This window comes from Myzus persicae, unplaced genomic scaffold, assembly GCF_001856785.1.
Source record: "Myzus persicae strain clone G006 unplaced genomic scaffold, MPER_G0061.0, whole genome shotgun sequence".
Classification (NCBI taxonomy): domain Eukaryota; kingdom Metazoa; phylum Arthropoda; class Insecta; order Hemiptera; family Aphididae; genus Myzus; species Myzus persicae.
This window is the reverse complement of record NW_019100836.1, coordinates 373753-395810: the sequence shown is the minus strand read 5'-3', so window position 1 is coordinate 395810 and position 22058 is coordinate 373753. Positions and strand designations below refer to the sequence as shown.

Here is a 22058-nt window from a genome sequence, read left to right as displayed (position 1 = left end):
AGTTATATCTATGATATTTTTATTTTAAATTTTCTTATTACCTATCATGTGTCAAAGATGTATCTGTACCAAGGGTATACAGACTACTCAACATTTTATAAGCGGCTACTTGAATTTCGTTCACTATTTTCGACAATTAATGTACAACGAATTAAATTTTATAAAATACATACATAAAATTGCATCAATATTTCTTACACAATAGCTCGTTTCCGTATTCGTATGCAGCTAAATGATCAAAAAGTGATGACAAAACCGGCAAAATTACATCATTGACATAAAATAGTGAAGTCGATGTTTTCAAATGAGTTCCTCGTAGATAGCAGTAACGACTCTAAAAATAGTAAACAAATAAAAATATTTCTTGTTAAATAGTCAAAATTGAATTATTAGTCTTTGTATAATGATCTTGCGTACATCGTGCAAATTTTGAATTGTATGTTCCAAATCATCAGCAATGTTATGAAAAAATGTAAGCATTGAAGTTCTTATAAATTCAGGACAGTTTTTCACGAGTGACCTATAGATATAAAATATTATATTATAGCGTATATTTTTATCATTGGTAACAGTTTTTGAATTTACTTAGCATCAATAGCTTTGACAAGTACTTGTAAACATCGTACGGTTATACGGACATCAGCTCCAAAGGCCATTAACTTAGATCTCAAAAGATTGGCTAACTTACAAAATAAACTAAAATATAAAACAGTAATGAAATAATGAAATATATCAAATATTCATATAAAAAAATTACTCTACCTAGCGACCATTTCTTTTTCCTTTAACGAAGCTGCGCCCAAGACACTTGAAGCCGTTGCAACCGTTATGAAGTAATTTCTATGAGTGCTAAAATATTTCTCAACTAATGGTAGCACAACCTAAAATTGATTAAAGGATTTAGTTTGTATATTTCGTAATAAGAATGAAATTTAAACTTTAAACATACTTTGGAAAAAAATTTAATATCTCTAGTACATATTTTGAAACTAGAACGCCTGCTAAATGTACCCGAAGGTTTTAAAAGTTTCATATTTATTGATGCTCTGTCAATGTAATGAATCAATTTTTCCAGCAAACTATAAGAAAATCGAAGTTCTCCTGTTGACGCAGCAGCCAATTGTTCAGCTTCCGAGGGTCCTCCATTACGATTTGGTCTAAAAATTAACAACAACACATAATTATTCAACTTAATTTAATAATATGGGTAATAATAAAATTAATTATTTTGAGCGTCTACCTGTGTAATTTATAACCTTGGTACTGCAAGTACTTAAGAAACTCTTGTGATCGCTCTCGGTCTTTCTTCTTTTCTTTATCGGTTAGCAAATCATATGGAACCAATTGATTATGAATACCCCCTCCTAAATTTAAAAACATTTTATTATTTAGGATTCTGTTACAAAATAATTAAAAATTTACCACACAACATAACTTCTTCTTTCTTCTTCTTGGCCCAAATATCATGGGAGTTCTCTGCTAATCTTTCCGCCATATTTTGCATTTCTCTGGTGAGTGTAAGGTTAGTCATGTCTATGGGATTAGGATGATAGTCAAACGGTGTAACATTTTCCTGCAAAAAATGATTATATCTATTGAATATTATATTATTCGCTAAAATATTATGATGCCAATACATTAACAACGTACATTCGATTTTGATTGACGTCTAACAGATCCTCTATTGTTCAAAGGTGCATCGTTCTCTGAATGTTCAATACTCCATCCTATTGCAAGTAATGCTTTAAGAGACTCTCTCACTGGTTCTTTGTACAGTTCTTTTTCCTAATACAATTGATATAAAAATTAATTCACTTAACTTTAATACTATTTTCACTAATAGAACTTATTCAGGAAAAATATAATTACTAAAAATACCATATTTTTTTTCAATTTAAACTACATCTAAAACTTACATATTCACTCAACATCATATATGGTTTAAGCCGAGGATGACTTTTATTGACATCATTAAATTGTTCTCCATAAACCCATCCATTTTCCAATTTACGATTTGCCCATGCATCGTGATAATGTTCTGAGAACTTATGTACAATGGAGTTCAAGTCATTATCAAGAACGATGCTAAATAATATAAATAACAATTAAAACAATACTGTTACAATAAAATTTAAAAAAAACTATTTAAAGAAAATACCTATTCGTATTTATTGGTTGTGGATTATAAGGTCCATCGGAAGGTCCTTGAATATTCTGTTTTGAACCATACCATTCATCATCATGATTTTTTGACAATGAATAATCTGGGGGCAAAGCACATCCAATTGCTGATAAACAAGGTAATGCTTTTCCAAAAAGTTCTGGATCGTAGTCCTACGTATTAAAAGACAGTTGATAAATCTTATACAATCCGAAGTAAAAACAAAATATACCTACCATTTTTGACAAAGAATCAAATATGTTACTGAATAACATCATCGTTAATCGCTTTTCTTCGTCACTAGAAGCTCCGTATATTCCTTGACCTCCTGTTGAACCATAGTATTTTGCACACCGATCGTAATGCAAAGTTAACAACTACAACAAATGATTTAACGGATAAAATATATTTCTTATATAACTAATGATAAACATACATATTATTTTTTAACATGTATTTCAAATAAATATGCAAAATTTAAATTTATGAATACATACTCTAAGTGCTACAGTTGTATACTCCGATAGATTTGATACATCGACCGTAAGTTTCCTCAGTAGTTTTAATAACATACTTGGTTGCATTTGGCTATAAATAATTAAAATTTATATTTATGATGGTGATTTCAATTATTATTTATTATTAAGCAATTTTTTTACTAAATACCTAGTTAATGCCACCAAAAAGTCTGAAACAGCTTCTCTCTGCCCTTTTGTTAACATTCTATTTTTAGATAATCTATACACAGTGTGTAACGTTGCATCTAACAAATTAGCATAATTATCAGACTCGCTATAAAATTTCGAATGACCTATGAGTAATGGTAATACTGAATTTCCAATATATCTATTCATTGCCAATGCCATGTCTGATTCAAGTCCATCATTCTAAAAAATAAAACAACAAATTAACAAATAAAATCAATATAGTTTTGATTTAATTTGTTGAATAAATACTCTGTCAAGCATTGTCGCTGTACGTAGATCTGGCAAAAACGCTTCCTCGAGTAATGTGAAAAATAACTCTTGCATTTCTATACCATACACACGTTCTAAAAAGAGTACAATGCTTTGTTTGTGTCCTGGTATTAACCCTGAAGGCATATCACTCTTTGGCCTATCTTGACCAGCAGCTGGATTCTGGAGTGTAAATCTAAGACTAAGAACACCATGTAAATCTTCGAGTGGTACCAATGATCGAAGAATGGCTCTTGCACGCAAAGATTCATTTTTTCCCTTTACAAAATACAAATAAATAAATAAAAACTTATATATTATTAGTTTTAATTTAAAAACAAAATTGTTAAATTGTTCATTTAAGTATAATAATTATGGCATTTTATAGTATAAGATATGTATATTTAATAAAAAAGTTTCAACTACAAAGATTTTTATTCAACAAAAACTTAATAGCTTTAAAGGATAAAGAAATTATGTCATTCTAAGTATGATAATAATGTTAGGGGAGAATAACAATTTATTTTTTAGATTTATTGTATGTAAAAATATACAATTTGCTCTAGTATTCTCTTCATGAAGGGCTTGTTGTAGTAAAAAAGGGTTGATTTGGATTTTCAAGGTTTCGGCGATTTTGGGGCAGTTGATACCAAGGTGTGTAATAATATTATGAGTATTTCGTTGCTAGTATCACTGGTGCTTGTACTCTGATGAGTGATTTAGATGGGAATGGCTTATTATTAATCAAGTGATGATTACTTCCTTCATTTTTTAGATGCATTACCCCAGTATTTCAATGTTTTAATTTTTTTTTTTTTTTTAATGTCGTTTATTTATGAAAATTTACAATCTATACAAAAATGGTACAACAAGTAAATGTGAATAATGATTAAAAGTGGCGATGAGGTGAGTGCAATGACTAGAAGTTTCACATTAGAAATTCCTACGTGGAAGGTAATTTAGGGAGAAATAGTAATATACATGATAAATGATTCAATGAGAAGATCTCTGGGCCATTCACGTTTGAGGCGTCTGGCTGGGTTGTCTGGAAGAGCATTGGTATGAAGTTGAGCGATGAGGAGATTTGAGTGATGTTCCATATTGGAGTGCAGGCGAAGATAATATTTGATAGCTATTTGTTTAATGGTGGGGATTTGGAGGTCATTATGAATAGCAACATTTGTGACGTACCAAGGGGCTTTAGCAATCGTGCGGAGGCAAATTACTTATAATGCTTGTATGGTTCTGATGTTCGATGGTTTAGCGGTACCCCAGAGAGCGATTCCGTATGACCAGATAGGTTGTAGAAGGGATTTGTAGAGTAGTAGATGGTTGGAGATATTTGATTTCATGAGAGGCCAAAGGATGTTTAGGCGGCTATTTAGTTGTTTACGTTTGGTTTTGAGGTGGGGGCCCCAGGTGAGCCTTCTGTCAAACAGTAAGCCGAGATATTTGACTTTATTTGTGTGAGAAATGATTATATTCTCAAATGTTATATGAGGACAGTCACCGGGGCGGAGGGAGAAAGTGACATGAAAAGATTTGGAGTCGTTGATCTTGATTTTCCATGATTTGAATCAGTGAGATAAACTGTACAGATGCTTTTGAAGTAAGCTGCTTGCTTCGTGGGGGTCTTGACTAGATGAAAGGATTGCGGTGTCATCGGCATATGTCCCTATTAGGGTGTTATCCGTTGTAGGAATGTCAGCTGTGAACAGCGTGTATAGGAAAGGAGCGATGTCGCTTCCCTGAGGGACACCGGCTAGAATGTTTTGTGTGCTGGAAAATTTGGTTTTTAATTTGACTCTGAAATATTTGTTATTTAGGTATGATTTTATAAGTAAATAATAGGGTGCCGGGAAGATTTTCTTAAGTTTGAATAATAAGCCATCGTGCCAAACGGCGTCAAAAGCTTGAGCTACGTCGAGAAAAAGTCCTGAACAATATTTTTTTGTTTCTAGAGTGTAATGAGATAAAACGGAGCGATCAAATACGTGGCGCGCTCTAGTTTTATCCATTTACAACACTCGCAAATGAGTACCGCCGCAGAAAAGCAATTCGGCGACTACGCGCGTCTGCCGCCAGGATATACAGATGGCGCGCATCCGCACGTCATTGTACCGGTGCACACAGGGAAAGCGAGTTTTCGCGTCGAACCAAGCATCGGATTGAATCGCGAGTATCATATTCTTTTTCCTGGGAATCTAAACTATAATTTAGATACTTCGGTTTATATTAAACACATGAATAAACCATCGAAAAATGAAAGAAATCAGGTACAAGTTTACATCAAAACTATACGGGACCAGCGTTCCCAGTATAACAGATATACAGGCCGCTGAGCACCATACGATCAACGTTCTCCCCGCTGCGAAGAATAATAATAAGCCGGCCAATAGCAATATTGGCAAGAACGGATATTATTTGTGACTCGAACAACAGCGAAATTTGCCCCAGACTGGAACAAGCCGGCCAATAGCAATATTGGCAAGAACGGATGTTCAACCATATAGTCTGACCCGGCAACTCCCAAATACGCCGCAACCGACCGTCGTATACAGTGTCGACCTGCCCCGTGCATGCTGAGCGCCGCCGTCAGAGTGGAGCAGCCAGTATCCAGTCATACGTCACACCAAAGCCGCCGGATCATTCTATCGCCGTCTGCAGATTTCCGTTGCCGTTCACAAGCCTACCAGTAGCAGTCAATCCTCCGTTGTATCGGAGTGAACGTTCCTAACGCCGTGTATCAATTTCCGTAGCAGTCAATCCTCCGTTGTATCGGAATAGTCAGACCTACCATTTGTCGTGAGGGAAGACGCCGTCCAAACCGATCCACCTCAAAACCCGACATAATAACCGTGAGTCTTTACACACGCATTCCCCCCCATGTTCTATGTTACCCCTGAATAAATTATTTTTTGTTGTAAACTCGTAAAGAGTATAAATGATTGAAAAGAAATATTGTAAAATCACAATTATATTTGTATCATTAAAGTTAATGAAAATAAACACGCAAAAAATCTAAATACCAAAAATCAAGTGTTGTGTTTTCTTTACAAGAGATGTAGCAATGTAGTCCACTACGCGGTGGAGCTGGTGAAAAGTTGCATGTTTAGCACGGAAACCGAATTGAAAGCTGGAAAGGGCATTTTGCTTGAGTGCGATAGTCACAAGTCTCTTGAGGAGAAGTTTTTCAAAAAAATTTTCAAACGTGGGTAGTAAGCTGATTGGTCTATACGATTCAGGCATATCAGGTTGTTTGCCTGGCTTAAGTATAGTTATAATGAGTGCTGATTTCCAAGTGGTAGGGAAATAAGATAGCCGAAATATAGCATTAAAGATGTAGGTGAGAAGAATGATGGATTTTGGTGGTAAGTTGTTGACTATTTTGTTGTTAATGAGATCATGGTTGGGTGACTTATTATTCTTGAGTTTTTTAACAATTGATAGAACTTCACCAGGAATAGTTGGGGAGGCTGGAAGTGCCATGGGCAGAGGCGACGAGATGAATTGATCAACTTGAAGCATGTGATTATCATCAGGGGAGATGTTGTGAGGTTTAAATGTATTAGCAAGATGGTTAGCCAGAAGATATGATTTATCTTGGTCAGTTGTAGCAAGATTGTTGTTTTGATAGCGAAGAGAGGGAAGGCAGATTTATGCTTTAAAAGAGATTTGGTTTTTCTCCAGAGCGACCCATTTGAGGGTGAGAGAGATTGAATATGGGAGGTGTATAGTTGATTTTGATGTTTCTTGAGAGTTGACTTGAGTTTGTTGGAAAAATAGTTGTATCGTTTTTTGTCAATCGAGTAGTGAGTTCGTTGCCAAATGTTTCGAGCTCGACGTTTTTGAGAGATGAGCTCTCTTATTTCAGAAGTGATATTTCTACTGGAGTTGTCTTGAGTTGCAGATGTGGTGGATGAAATTCGAAATGTGTCTTGAATGTTGTTTGTGAGGGTTTTTATGGCAGTATCTATGTCAGTGGGATTTTTTAGCTTAATGTTTAAAGAGGAAGAAGCTGATATAATATTGCGAAATTTGTTCCAATCTGTGCGTTTTTTAACAAATGGGTGGGAGGGAACATTTCCTTGAATTTTGAGGATGATTGGTGTGTGGTTAGATGCAGGGTTATTTAGGTTAGAAATATTTGTATGGATGTGATTGGGGAGGTTAGATAGATAAAAATCAAGATAATGGGGGTGACGGTTTGCGTGGGTTTCCAGTAGGTGGGGGAGGCTGGAGATATAACTTTAGAGCGCTTATTTGTTATAAAGTTGTGTAAAGTGCGACCTCTAGTGTTTCAACCCCATGTTTCGTGCTTCGCATTAAAGTCAGCACCTATAATGTATGTGTGATTTATTGTTTGAAGAAATAGTGACAGGTCTTCTGCAGGGAAAGGTGATCCAGGTGGAAAGTAGGCTGATGCAATAGACGTGGGTATGGAGTTAATATTTATAGATGTAGCGACTATCTGCATGTGTTGGTTAGATTTTCGATGAAAAGGTGAGTGTGGGATTTAAGTAGAAATTAGTAATGCGGCACCGGCATGAGCTGAGTCATCGGGGTGATTGGCTTGGAGGCATTCGTATCCGAAAATTTTAAATTTTGAGCTGGAGGTGAGATGAGATCCGGAGATGAGAGCCATATCTATGTTTTTTTCTACGAGAACAAGTTTAAGCTCTTCCTTGTTGTTGGTGATTCCGTTTGCGTTCCATGGAAGAATGGTTAAGGCGGATAACTTATTTTCGCCCATTGTTTGAGAGAAGTTTTTCAATGAGTAATGTAAGTAGAGATATCAGGTTATTGATTAGCGATCTAAATACCATGATGAAAGATGTGAGTTGATCTGTTGTGTTATTCGAAACACTAGGGATAGAAGATTCTTGATGTGTTCTGTGTGAATGGTTGGGCGTATTTTGTGGCAGGGGAGGGGATTCCACGTAGGTGTTTTTATGAGATTCTGGTGAGGAGGAAGATGCTTGGTGGTTCGGTGCATTTTTGTGCCAGGGATTCGACGGTAAGAGTTTCTTGTTTTTGCTGAGTTCTTTTTGCACTGAGCAACCTTTGTAATTGGCAGGATGTGGGCCACCGCATAGGGCACATTTGGCGGGTTGGGTTCGATCTTTTTGGCATTGTGATGAGTCATGGGGATCACCGCAGCGAACACATCTGGGGTGGTAGTTGCAGTAAGTGCGTGTATGACGATATGATTGACATCGAAGACATTGGGGAGTGTCTTTTTTGGGACGAGGGGCTTCGACTTTTATTTTTGAGTAGCCTAAGAGTGAAAGCTTGAAGATATCAGGGTTGTTAATGGTTCTAAGTCAATGAAGAACACAGGGAGAGGTGCCTTGGATTGTCTGTGAAGTACATTCATAATACTTCTGGGTTGGAAGCTTAGTGAGGTTAATTCATCTTTTATGAATGATATGTCCGAGGAAGGGTGGAGATTTTTTATCACAATTCTGTATGGTTTGGATTCTTTATTCTGGAATGAGTCGAAGGCAACTTGGCTTTCCTTGAGAAATTTAACAACAGATCTGTATGAGTCCGAGTTAAAAGTTTGTAGTTTAACCCCTTTGGTGGAGGTTTTACATTTGAAACCATCAGGTTGCGTGAGTTTCTTGATTTTGGCGGTAAAATTGTTGAAATTTAAATTGGATTCTATGAATATTGGTGGTGGGTTGACGGTTTTGGGAGGGGTGAATTCCTGTGTCTGCTCAACTTCCTAGCTGAACATTGTCGGTGAACATTTGGGATTCTTCATTGGAAGGGGCTAATGAAGAGAAGCGATTTGAAGAGATGAAAATACTAGTATTTTTTTTTTGAAGTGGTGATGTGAGAGTGTTGGGTGATCTTTGACGTTTACCCGATTCATTAGTGACTGTTGGCCAGTCGTTATCATTATCGGAGAAGTCCGACGGTGAGTTAGAGCCCGTTTGATTAATTAAGGTTTTTGGTATAATTAACGAAGAGAGTTGTTAATTTTTTTGATTTGTAGTTTTGAGACACTTATCTTCTTTTTCATCACTCTCAAATATTTGGAAATGGCCATGCATGTATTACAACTCAGTAAGGCTCTGAAACTCACCACTTATTTACTCACAGCAGTCATTTTTATCTATCTTCACCCCGGTTTTCTTCTCTCCGTCATTCCTTCTACATTATTTTCCATAGCCACTCTCACTGCCTCCATGTCACTCCACTTCTCATAACGTGACTGAACCATCTCAATCTATTCTTTTTCATTTTGTTTACAATTGGTACTTAGTGCCATGCTTACACAGATCCTAATGAATTAATTTCTTTATCTATCCTACTTATTTACTCCACACAGCCACCTTAGCATTCTCGTATCTGCTAAAATCAACTTCTGTTCTATTTTATTGGCTTCTCAAAATTTCAATCCATTCCCATGGCTGGCCTCAGAACTGCTGATAAAGTTTACCTTTTAATATCAAAGGCATCCCGGTATCACACAAAATACCTGATATTTCTCATTTCTCTCTCATTCGTAAAACATTCTATTTTTGACGTCATCTTCAAAATCCACATTAATTTTTACTACTCATCCAAAGTATTCGATCCTGATCACCTACTTATTCATGTGAACTTCTCATCTTACTTAAAATTATTTCGTCTCTTCATATATATTTTTCTCATTTATCGTTGAACTTTCATACATATCCTCTATTATTTTTACCCACACATTCAGTAATTTCCTTTTTAACATCTAATAAAAAAACTTTCTTGAAACTCAAAATTCTACTTCAAATCTATAAATGGTAAACGCAATAAAAAATTACTTTCATTCTCCCTGTACCCCTTCATGGTGTGCTCGAAATAAAATACCCATTCAGTTTTCCTATAATCCTGTCATCGGCCCAAACTCATTCCAAAAAATAGTAGTCCCACTTCATATTTACTTTTCAATAATCTTTAATCAAACCTTCATACAATGACTTATAAGTTTTATTAATCTATGATTTCTCTTGCATATCTCCCTTGCCTTTAAAAATTTGTTCCAAAATACTTTTTACTCATCTTGCATTTTACTTCTTGACTAAAATCTTATGAAAAAATCAGTCAACTACCTATTTTCTAAGTACTGTTTTCATCTACTTATTCTTGATAACCGCACTCTAAACTATTCCTCACTAATTACGTCCACGATATCAACATTTCAGCTACTTGAGAAATTTTACATTCAATACCTCTTCGAAATACATTTTCCGTTTTTATTTCACATCCTCATAACTCATCAGAACTTAATTATCGCCTCATTTCATACACCAAACATTTAAAAAATACTGGTTCTTTTTTCTCGTATCTTGCCAACTCACCAACTTCCTATTCTCTTTATTTCATTCACAGCTTCTTAAACATGTCATTGTATATGTTAACTTTCACTGCTCGAACTGCAATCTTTGGTTCTGTATTTAGTCATTTAAGCTTTGATCACTCTTCTTCCATCTACCGTTTTTTCACTTTATAAATCAAAGTTTTTCCTTCCCATTATTTCCAGTAATCTATCAATCCACTTCCACTATACTGCCTCTACTGTCATCAACAATATCAATTATGCTTCTTTTAAAAACATTTTCTGCCCTATTTCATACTTCATGTATACTTTCTATGTTCCATACTGTTTCTTAACACGTGGCGGTTCATATCAAGCTTAAAAACCTTAATTCTTGGGTCTTTTTCTAAGTGTTCCATCAGATTGGTAATTCTCCTATATTTACATCATAACTCTAAGAACCATCAACATATGTAGTGTAAATACAGTGTACCTTTCTTCTGACAAAACTTTAAATTGTTAATAAGTTTTTCAAATTTCTCTTCTAGATATAAAACTACATATTTGTGATTTATTGTTTCCTCCCTTAACTAATTTAATGTTCCTCTCACTTCCTATAAAAGTAATCATAATTTCTATCTTAAATTCCTGTGTAAACGTTAGTACTATTTTCCCATCTCATTCCTCCGAAACCATAACTATTTACTTTTTGGTGGCATCCATCAACCGTATATTTGTATGGTGGCAAAACCAGTACACTTCATTGGTTCATTCTAAAGCAAAATACAAATTTAACGAAAACCCATATCATTGATTTTATTTAAAAAAGTGGACTTCGGAGAATGCTCACTACGCTCTCCATCCCCCTGGATTTTGTTGAGGTATTTTGTAACAACTATTCATGATGGTATTTTTTAATTTTTAACCGTTAATTAGTTTCTGAGATTACCTGTTAGTAAAAAAATCATATTGCCTTTATATTATCTCCAATATTTATGAGACCAGATTGGTTTATATCTCAACATTCCACAAGGAATAAAGTCTACATTTAGATGATTTTTTCAGCATGGTGGACTGTAACTTTTTTCAATTTAATTTAGATTTTTCAATTGTACACCATCATTTATAGTAGACTCAGAGCTATTCAATATTGACGAGTCCAGATGAGTTTTAATTTCAAAATTCTGCTAGGAATAAGGTCCCGACCCCCACACAAAGCAGTGTTGCCACGTCGACTCTTTGACTTTTTCCAAGACCGCTAACTGAGCAACATCTTGTGCTAGGCACGTCCACCACAGTTTTTCTTGCACCAGTCCAAATTTCTTCACGACCTCGTGAAAGTTATTCACCGGTCTACATATATTATACAACCTCGTGGATGTTTTTCGTCCGTCCACATATTTATTTTTCAAAATCATGGAAGACTTTTGCCGGTCTAAATTGTTGTATTTCACTAGCCATCACCCAACATCATAATGGGCTAAGCGCAATCGTGTAGGCCGGTTAGAAATTGCCAGTCAATATCATCGTCATTGTCGTTGTAATGTATCTCCCTTTTACCCCCCACCCCACTCATTTTCATAAATATTATAATCTTTGTCATATTTTTTCTCTAGTTCCTTTTTCAAAAATATAATTCAATATGTTCTCAGACCATTCCCGTACGTGCAAAAACACATTAAATATGCCCTGGGCACAGTCAAACTGGTAACCCCATGGTCAAGGATAATATATATGTACACTTTTGACCCTGTGGAGCCACGTATAAAATACTTTTATAATAATGTCGTACGGAAAAGTGACTCGTGCGCCATCTTTGTCTTGTTCTATTTTATCTTATTTTTATTTTTTTAATATTATAATAAAAAGATTTGCCATGAGACGGTGCAAAAATTAATACAACACTCAATAATATTCTCTTTTTGTATAGTACACTTGCATGCGCCAAGCTAAATATCACACTCTTTTTCTCCGGCACACTTGCCGTGTGCCAAACACAATATTATTTTTTCTTATGTATGCTGTAAAAATTATTACTATGCAATTTTTGCTTATGGATAATATAACCACGTGATTATCCCAACATTATCATTTTTATTATTTAAAATATCATTTCTTTTCCCCCTTTTAAATCGTTGGTTTTCAGTAACCAATGCGTGTTCAAAGCCTATAAGTTCCACCGACTTGACCTTAGGGCCAACCCGCGTGTAGCTTATAGGTCACGAGTCAAGTGTTCCATTTGACTCTTGGGTGTAATTAACTCCCTAAAAAGACGGGAATCTTACCAACTCAAAGGTATATTTTTACTTGAAATTGTTTATTATATCTTCAATATTGACGAGAACAGGTGGGATTACATTTCAATATTCTGCTGAAAATGAGATCTACATTTAGATGACTTTTTCAGCAAGGTGGACTGTAACTTTTTTCAATTTAATTTAGACTTTTAAATTGTACAACATAATTTAGAGTAGATTTAAATAAGCTATCTTTTTACGGGAAATTGTTTGTAATATTGTATACATATAAATATTTTCAAAACTTTTTTATTAAAAAGTATTGCACTCGTATAATGTAAAATAATTTTCAAAAATAAACTAAATAAAAAAATTAATATAATGTGATATCTGTTTCCGGCTGAGATCATTAGAACTTACAACTCGCTACGTGGTTTCTTACTATATTACAATTAAGATTATAACCAGATGCTGTGTATTAAAAGTTACTTAAGAACTTATCGAGAATAAGATGTAATAAAAAATATATTTAGATGTTCATTCTTCTTACCAGTGAAATTACTGAACTGTCTGGCGCACAACGTCCTAGTAAGTCAACAAGAGTACAGTAAAAATTCAGAATGGCAGCTCCTGTGTCAATATAATCTTCATCGTCGTCTGATTCCGGAAGTGGGTGATCTAGTTGAATATTTTCTTGATTCCCTGATTCTTCTAAAAACTTCCTCCTTTCTGTTATCCTTTCGGACATCTGAAATTGTTTGTAAAGTAAAATAACATAGTTTTGTAAGATAACCCAAAAATGAAGTACTTTATTAGCATCAATTATGGCACGTAAAAGTCCTTCTCCTTCTCCTCGTAATGCGGGGCCCAAACATTCAGGCCTGCGTATAAGCAACCGAATAACTAAATTCGCATTTTCCTCTACGCTTTCGCCTGTTAATTGTACAAAATATTATGCATTATACACAATTAAATTGTAAAAATATAATTTATCATAACAAACCGTTGACCCAGACGCAAAATCGTAAAAAATCTAAATATCTTTCTCCTTCTACTGGATCCCAGCCTAAATCAGGATATCCCTTCTCAATCAATTCAGAATTAGACTGTAAACCACACCGAGATAAATATATCGCGATTTTTTCCAAATAATGTTCCCTAGAAATGTAATGCAAAATCATGGTTAAAAATAATTACAATAATTAGTAATAAAAAGTTTGTAAAAGAAATAGCTTACCTGCCATTTTTTATTCACATCAATATTTATTTTCAAACAGACTTTTTAAATATTACTTTTATACATTTTTTATTTTTATTGTACAATCCCATTTAATAACAATTAATATTTTTTGCTAAAACTGTATTAATACTATGATCAAATTGCATAAGCTTAATTAATATTTTTAGAAAATTAATGGTCATTCACTTTTAATTTTTTTTAGAAATATCATAAGTATAATATTTTAAATATATATTTTTAAATAAACCATCATTGTACATTCATAGTTAAGAAAATCATTTTTTTAAAGTATGAGTAAAAAAGATTTTAAAAGAAATTTTGGTGCAACGTTATAATATGTGTGACCATGTTGAATGCTCGTGAAAAATCTACTTAAATCCATTTTTCAAAATAATTTAATGAATAAATTATAACTACTATTTTTCCATTTTTGACCTCGATTAACTAATTATTATAAACAGACAAAAAATATTTAAAAAAACCTATGATAACAATGTAATTTATCTGATCATGAAAATATAATAGATTATAATGTTATTGTTGATGTTGCAAAAAAAAACTTTTCAATCAATTTTTCACAGATACCTTTTAATATGTATATTGTTATGATTTTATTCTTAAATAGTATAAATACCTCAACGCTAATGCAAGTTCGGTATTTTCCATGAGCGATGAGTAAGCAACATCGAGTGGTGTACTTCCTCTTAATGACGGTCTAGAAAGTAATATGTTACTATTTTCTAGTAAAAATGAAAAATGATCAAACATTGCTTTTTGATTTTGCCTGGATGTGCGGCAAAAATAACACAAGAACCGACAACAAGCTACGACCATTTCATGTGATGTATCCTGTTGTACATAATATATTAAAACACATATTCCGTTTCTACATGATAAGTATTCTGCTAAAATAATCATCACCACAGTTATATAATATTACCTTTTCTTTTGGAACAATTTCTCCATCTTGCCCCGTCACAGGAGTTCCGCCTGGTTGTGATTGGGCTTGAGCTCTCCTTCCTAGTGTATTCATCATAACGGCCATAACATTTTCGTGCATCCGAAGAACTCTTATTAAATCAGGATGTTGGAAAAATGTGTGGTTATTTACCAGTTTCCTATAAAATATGTACGTCAATAATGTATATAAAATACTATTGATAATGTACGTTTTACCATTATCATTTTTTTATTACTAGGTGCTAAGTTTTTTTTTTTTCATTGGAAAAGACTATTTACAATCTGTAATATTTATGTACAATATGATACGTAAATTTGATGGCTATAAAGATACATAACTTAAATGGTTTGAGGAAGAAGGCCCACCCGTGTGGAAACCTTCTAACATGGGTAAGAGAAGTTTTTTTCAATGAATTGATACAGGTCGGGGTTCAGGAGACCTCGACACCAGTGTCTTTTTAATCGACGTGGGAGGTTGCTTGGTATAAATTCACTGGCTAAGTTCGAAATCAATGGATTTGTGTGGTTTACTGTTTTGGTGTGGAATTTTTTGTAGTAATTTTTAGAGGTATTAAGTTGAGTAACTTTGCATAAATATTATAGCTTAAGTATTTATAAAAAGTATATAATACAAATTATTTTTTAGTTTCAATGAAATCAGCTTATCTTTATTAATTAATAATTATTATAATCATATGTATCTTCGAATAGAGATTGTATGGTTCTTTTGATACAATTAATACTTAGTTTAAAAAAAGTCAACAATCACAATATTTCATACCTAGAATTACGAAAAATAGTTTTAAAAAGACATAATCATACCCGCATGTGTTATCTTCGTCTTACGAAAGTATATAACATACCAAAAACAAGAGTTCCGATTTTGTATTGATATAAATATTAGCGACATGATTATAGCTTAAATATTAAACCTATAATCAACCTTAAAGGTAAAAACTTTATCTGTGTTCTCTAGTTGGTTTTTTACGATATTTAAATTTCTAAATAAATTATAATGTGCGTGTAAAATAATAAAATTTAAAAGTTCTCATCACTATCTTAAAAATTAAAATGTTGTAAAGAACCAATGAGAAAACTTAGGTAATTTTCTTAAAATTATTTTTGATACTTAGTAATTTCCCTCATTACTAATCCAATAACACAAAATGTTTACTAATAAACGCAAACTTGCTTTACCATGCGTAATACAGAGACACCATAATATGTGTGACATAATTTTAATCGTTATTTGGATTGTTAAATGCATATTTTAAAAAGCCTTGATATACAATTCATAAAATATTAACTCATACCATAATCTTTCTCGCATCAATTCTTCTTCTTCTTGTGACATTTGCACAGGCAACAAAGAACGGATTTGACTAAGTCCAACCCACATTTGAGCAACATCTTCTTTTGTTTTAAAATTAATTACATAAGTTTTCTCTAACGCGCGAATCAATTCTCCCACACTATCATATTGTCTAACTAATAAACTAAAAAATAAATTTAATTATTAAATGTTTTCAGTTTAGTTAATTGCATATGTCTTGTGATATATGTAGTACATTGTAAAGTATAGCATGTATTATAGTAAACAGGTTATAATAAATTGTACCTGAACATTTCTCTAACTAATTTTGGTGTTTCAATTTGAGTTTCTTCAGCCCATGATACAATAGTGGATATTAAAACTTTTCTAAATATTTCTGAAAAAAGTGTTAATGTTTTGTTGTATTAATACCCATATTAATAATGCTGACGATTTCCATGATAGCAATAAATTAATAGAATTAAAGTGACGTAATAAATATTATTCATTAAAAAAATTTTTTTAATATCAAGTAATGACTAGTAACACTGGTAGCAAAATTAAATCAAATATTAGTGTTATTTAAAATAAAAAATTATAAATATTTCAATTTCATCAAATTTATGACACTAAGCCCATTTGGCTTAATACAAAATGAATTAATTTAATAATACAAAATACAATGTGTAAAATCAAAAGTATTTAAATTTTAAAAACAGTGTAAAGAATAAAAAAAATTTTGAGTACCTACTTAATTTTCAATTTTTAATTAATTGTTATTATTCATAATATTAATGCCTTTATATTAATATTCATACTTTATTTATTATTGTGAAAATAATAAACTTTATTTTTAACAACAAATAACTAATGACTGCCTGTGTATTCTAAATAATTATTAATTACATATTCTTGAAATGGTATTTGAGTTATCTAATTTGAAACACTGTGTAATGAATTTGTATTTAGGTAATTAAAAGTTAACGAAATCTATTTTTATATGAAAAAATTTTAATATGTAATTTTAATATTCTTAACTTATGCTAATAAAGCCCTGAACAAGTGCGGGATATTAGAATATCTGTAGAATGTTATGAAAAAAATCACAAATTGTTTCAAATATTTTAAAGGTTGGTTTGGTTATTCTACAAGTTTATGAATATCTTATTATGAGTGTTTGTTTTTAATTATTCTATGTTTCATGAAATATATAATAATTTGACTAACCTTCGGGTATTTTTTTTTCATGTTCATTAAGACCATCTTCATTCGCTTCATCTTTCACAGCATTTATAAAATTATAGAACTGTTTTATTTTACCTTCTTTGTTAAGGTTGTTCAAATCTGATTTCTATAATAATAAAATTATAATATTTGTAAATATTTTCTATACAAGCATTAAATATTAAATATAAAGTCAATAGTAATAACTAATAATACTCAGTGTTTAACCACTAAATGAAATTTTGTCATTAACAATAATATATAAAAATAACAATCTTTGTTAATTATAACTTCAAAATGTAGTTTTTTAATATAATTAGTAAAATTACGTCATCTTCTGATTCTTGAAGAGCTACTAAAGATATTTGCTTCATGAGTTTCTCATTAAATTCGTTCATTCTTTCACGAAGCTCATCACCAATCAAACAATTTTCTTTATCATCAATGTCCAAATTTTTAAAACCTAATATTGCATTCATCTGAAATTAAAAAATATAATCTTGATTATGTCTATTGCGTTGAATAATATTTTTTTATCAACATAGCGCAAATAATCTAGGCAACTTTTATTTATTCACATTAATATATGAATACACAACCTGGAAATAATATGAAAATATGAGAGTAAGAATGCTATTGAATAATGATATTCAACTTTTATTTGAAGGATTTTATATTGTTTTCTAGTCAAAAATGAACTGGTTAAAAAAAATTGTTGTTATAATATAACATCATGATTTAAAAAATTCTAAAACTGATATCTATCATAAACATAACATTCAGTGAAAATAAATTAACATTAAGTAGTGTATTCAATTGCAACATACTTGTTCTCGAGGTGGACATCGGAACTCTCTTGTTTTTTTTGCAGCAACTGCAGATGGTAAATCTGATTGTTTTATTTCATTATATCTTCTTAATTGATCCTTAGTAAAATTCAAAAATTATTTAAAAACCAAACTTTTAAATACTAAATAAATCATTTTCTCACTATTTGTATATCATTGACAAATTGGTAACTAAATGAGATTATCGATTCAACCCTATGCCTTAGTTGAATATCACATAAATGGTGTAATAAATAACACATCTGAAGTTTGGCACCCTCAGCCATTTTCATGTGCAATAATCCTTTTCTATGTTCATCAGGACCATCTAAAACAATAATAACAAAAACATTATAGAATTCAGCTATACTTTGTTAAACTCACTACCTTTTTGAAATTCAGGATCCCAAGTTTCAGGGTTAATCATTATTAATAATTTTTCGACATCCTCGTCACGTAACATACCGACAAGTAAAAGACGATCCACTAATTTTAATAACGGTCTAATAACATATATAATAATTATTTAGGACATTTAAAATTATCAAAACATTCTTCTAAACTCACAAAAACAAATTTTCGTTAGATCCCCCAATGGGATCTCTATTATGAACCTGGTTAACTAATACGGCTTCCTCAAGGGCAGCCATTACATATTCTCTGACTACTTGTAATGGAAAATAAGGACTGTATAAGTTTCGAACATTGTCAATAACGTCTCTAAAAGAAAAGAAAATAATTTAAAATGTAACTATTACCATAAAAAATCGTAATTATGGTTAATTTTCACATACGAAATTTCAGTCATTTTCATCTGAGGTCGAACAGATTCCGTTTGTAACGACCGTAAACTATGGCCCATTTGTGGATCGTCATACAAGGTAGTTAATTCATGTCCCAAAGGTATAATGTATTCATTTTTACAAACCTCCCTAAAAAAATTAATGTTAATAATTTATTATCAATAATTGTTGTACATTAGTAATATAAAAATAATTACATTGTTGTGGCATGGGACTCTAAATGCAAAGCTATTAAGAGATCATAAAATCCTTGACGCAATGGACCAGACATATATTCTGAACATATAGCATATAACAATTGTTTTTGATTTACATGAGTACATAATATGTGAGCAGCTCGGTAGTTGGCTTGGTAGCACACAGCAGCGTACAAAGTCAATGTGTGAGCATGGAAACTATCAAATTTATTTGAATTTGAAATTATAAAATATTACATTTTATATAAAATATAAATTATTAATAGCTTACGATAATAATTTCTCCATTTCAATCAACTCTAAGATATCTATACATCGATCTTCTTCGGGAATGTGTAGTGCAATCATCGACACTGGATCTTCACAGAGTATACTCCATCCTCTAATATCAGATAATTTCAGAGTGTGAATGTGTAAAGAATCATTTGGAACTCTAGCCCACTGATGTGGTCTTAAACATTGGACTTTTAATCTAGGTGGAAACTAGAATATACATAATTTATTTAGTTACATAGATTAAGAAAATATATATAAATATTATAAATTATATTTGTTTAAAAACCCAAAACACCTGAGGAAGAACATGACGTTCCGAATTTTGTAAGACAGCTGCAGATAATGGAAGTGTGGTTGAAGTTCTGCCCAATTCGATTTGTAAAATCTCTTTGCTACTTGCTTCCACAAATATTGCAGGGAATAACTTAATGTCTGGTTCCATCTAAGATATCATGTATGTTTTAACAATACAGTTTACTTAAACTAATATTTTGAATTAATTTTACTTTAAATTTAAAACTAGTTTCTTTTCCTTCGCATGTAAATGACATCAGTCCAGTAGCTATGTCAATAAAACAACCAATGGTCATGCCTTGAGAGGCTGCCTTTCCCGATGAATCATTTGTAACTTCATTGTACAATTCATCGGATCGAACCATATAACAACTTTGCCGATCAATGCTATATAGAACACTCAATTTACTATTTGAATATGATGATTCAAAATAAAAATTACCTTTCTAAAATTCTATTATGTTCATCGACAATTGTTACAGTGCTTTTTCGCACATGGTTTTGGCTGAAATCTTTAGTATGAAGATGATATTGAGTAGTAACCCATCCCACGTAAACATGTGTAGGGTCTTGACCCGGGAATATTCTTACACCATAGTAATACTCATTTATTAATTTTAAACATTCTAAATCAAATATTTCATTTCCCACAAATTCAATTCCTGCTGATGTAGGTGTAAATGACATCGCTTTTGGACCTCCTGGTCTATCAGGAATAGCTGGTGGGACCAGTTTTAAATCCATCTTTAAAATAATGAATTTTAATTTATTTCTTTTGTAAATACATTTTAATCAACAAATTTCAACTCATACTTGTGAAACTCTTATTTGGGGGGTTACTCTTTCATTTAATGTATTAGGTCTGTGTGCAGCATTTCGTGATCTATCTACATTCCTAGCTGGATCCGGCGTTTTTGCTCTTTTCGGGTTATCTGAGGGTCCTTCTTTTTTTCTCGAGAAAAATCTTGAGTAAATATAAATTTATATTATTTTAATTATGTAATAGTCTAATAATTACTCTAATTGATTAACAATAATCAACTAAAATTAAATTTTTACCGAAATGGAGAACGTCCTCTCTTTTTCTTATCGTCTTTGTTTATATCCTGACCATCGCCATTTTGATGATTATATATGTTGAAATTCAGTTCACTAGATGAACGATTCAATTTCCCATCTATATAAGTCCACATATTTTAAATAAATAATGAGTAAACAAATGTTTTATTGTATACTAAGAATATAATACCATTTTCGATTGTTAAGTCATCATGCCTCGATAATGACCCCTTTCGTGGTGGTCTGGGTGGTGGTGGTTGATTTTTCCCTCTTGGTGGTAAAGGCGCAGTATTTGGCATAATTTCGTCATTTTCAACAGGATCATCTGAATAACCTCGATGAAGACCTTTATGTTTTAAAATAATAACAAACTATATAAAAGAACCATTTCTGAAAAAAGTTAATATTTATGTTGAAAACCTTTTATATCACTCATTGAAAATCCTGATTTCATAATTTGTTCAATATGAGCAGGAGTAGCATGCTCAGATTGCGACAATAACCTGTGTTGCCTAATTCTTATTTCTTGCCATCTCCTTTGTTTTTCTTGATCGCTAAATAAATATATGGTAAGTATACATTAATAATTTTTCAAAACATACATAATTTAATATGATGATTTTGAATAGTTAAAAACACACATTTTAATATACATAAATATGAATTGTATATAGAAAATTTTTTAAAATAAGAGTTATTACATAAAAAATAGCCACAAAACTAAAAGTGATAAATGAATAATTATATCACATTATATTTGCGGTATTTATTTTTAATTTTTCCATTGTTATTAATAATATAAGACATCCCGTACAGTAAAAACAATAATTTGAATGAACTTTTAGAGTTATACAAAAAAAATAATGATAATTATAAATATTTCTTGGAAATTATTTTACGAATTTAGTAATAATAGTATTTAAATAAACTAACTCAATAAAACTTGGTAGACATATGACAGGTAATGATAGCCGTAAAAATTCCCAATTGGCTTTTTCCATGGTTTCAAATGTATTATGACTTATCTTTAGACAAGGTGGTGTATCTGAACCAGCTGGTATTCTTGTAACATCAATAACAGACGAAAAATCGTCAGTATTCTCAAAAATTGGTTGATCCTTAGTATACCAATAAGTAACAGGCCTCTTCATATTTCTAAAATAATGAAAAAATAACAATTTTTCTTATTGTAAAAATCATAGGTAAATATTC

General features: G+C 31.9%; 1 protein-coding gene across 1 annotated transcript in view; it reads right to left on the bottom strand.

Annotated features, from left to right (window-relative positions):
* The window catches only part of LOC111026364 (ryanodine receptor), a 59604-nt gene that overhangs the window by 20855 nt on the left and 16691 nt on the right, over nt 1–22058 (bottom strand). The window contains exons 25-63 of the mRNA XM_022304431.1: nt 21780–22001; nt 21267–21400; nt 21037–21192; nt 20847–20964; nt 20601–20751; nt 20230–20531; nt 20000–20174; nt 19789–19935; nt 19489–19700; nt 19218–19415; nt 19012–19149; nt 18785–18937; nt 18605–18720; nt 18382–18545; nt 18218–18316; nt 17720–17869; nt 17394–17517; nt 16473–16563; nt 16168–16350; nt 14835–15012; nt 14529–14743; nt 13658–13812; nt 13463–13587; nt 13205–13402; nt 3118–3396; nt 2828–3048; nt 2659–2749; nt 2398–2538; nt 2159–2334; nt 1917–2085; nt 1651–1785; nt 1423–1573; nt 1241–1364; nt 950–1157; nt 763–881; nt 586–696; nt 418–520; nt 199–334; nt 42–123 (exon numbers count right to left, since the gene is read on the bottom strand). Coding sequence (XP_022160123.1) covers nt 42–123; nt 199–334; nt 418–520; nt 586–696; nt 763–881; nt 950–1157; nt 1241–1364; nt 1423–1573; nt 1651–1785; nt 1917–2085; nt 2159–2334; nt 2398–2538; nt 2659–2749; nt 2828–3048; nt 3118–3396; nt 13205–13402; nt 13463–13587; nt 13658–13812; nt 14529–14743; nt 14835–15012; nt 16168–16350; nt 16473–16563; nt 17394–17517; nt 17720–17869; nt 18218–18316; nt 18382–18545; nt 18605–18720; nt 18785–18937; nt 19012–19149; nt 19218–19415; nt 19489–19700; nt 19789–19935; nt 20000–20174; nt 20230–20531; nt 20601–20751; nt 20847–20964; nt 21037–21192; nt 21267–21400; nt 21780–22001 — 6150 coding nt within the window. The remainder of the gene's footprint in view (nt 1–41; nt 124–198; nt 335–417; nt 521–585; nt 697–762; nt 882–949; nt 1158–1240; nt 1365–1422; nt 1574–1650; nt 1786–1916; nt 2086–2158; nt 2335–2397; nt 2539–2658; nt 2750–2827; nt 3049–3117; nt 3397–13204; nt 13403–13462; nt 13588–13657; nt 13813–14528; nt 14744–14834; nt 15013–16167; nt 16351–16472; nt 16564–17393; nt 17518–17719; nt 17870–18217; nt 18317–18381; nt 18546–18604; nt 18721–18784; nt 18938–19011; nt 19150–19217; nt 19416–19488; nt 19701–19788; nt 19936–19999; nt 20175–20229; nt 20532–20600; nt 20752–20846; nt 20965–21036; nt 21193–21266; nt 21401–21779; nt 22002–22058) is intronic.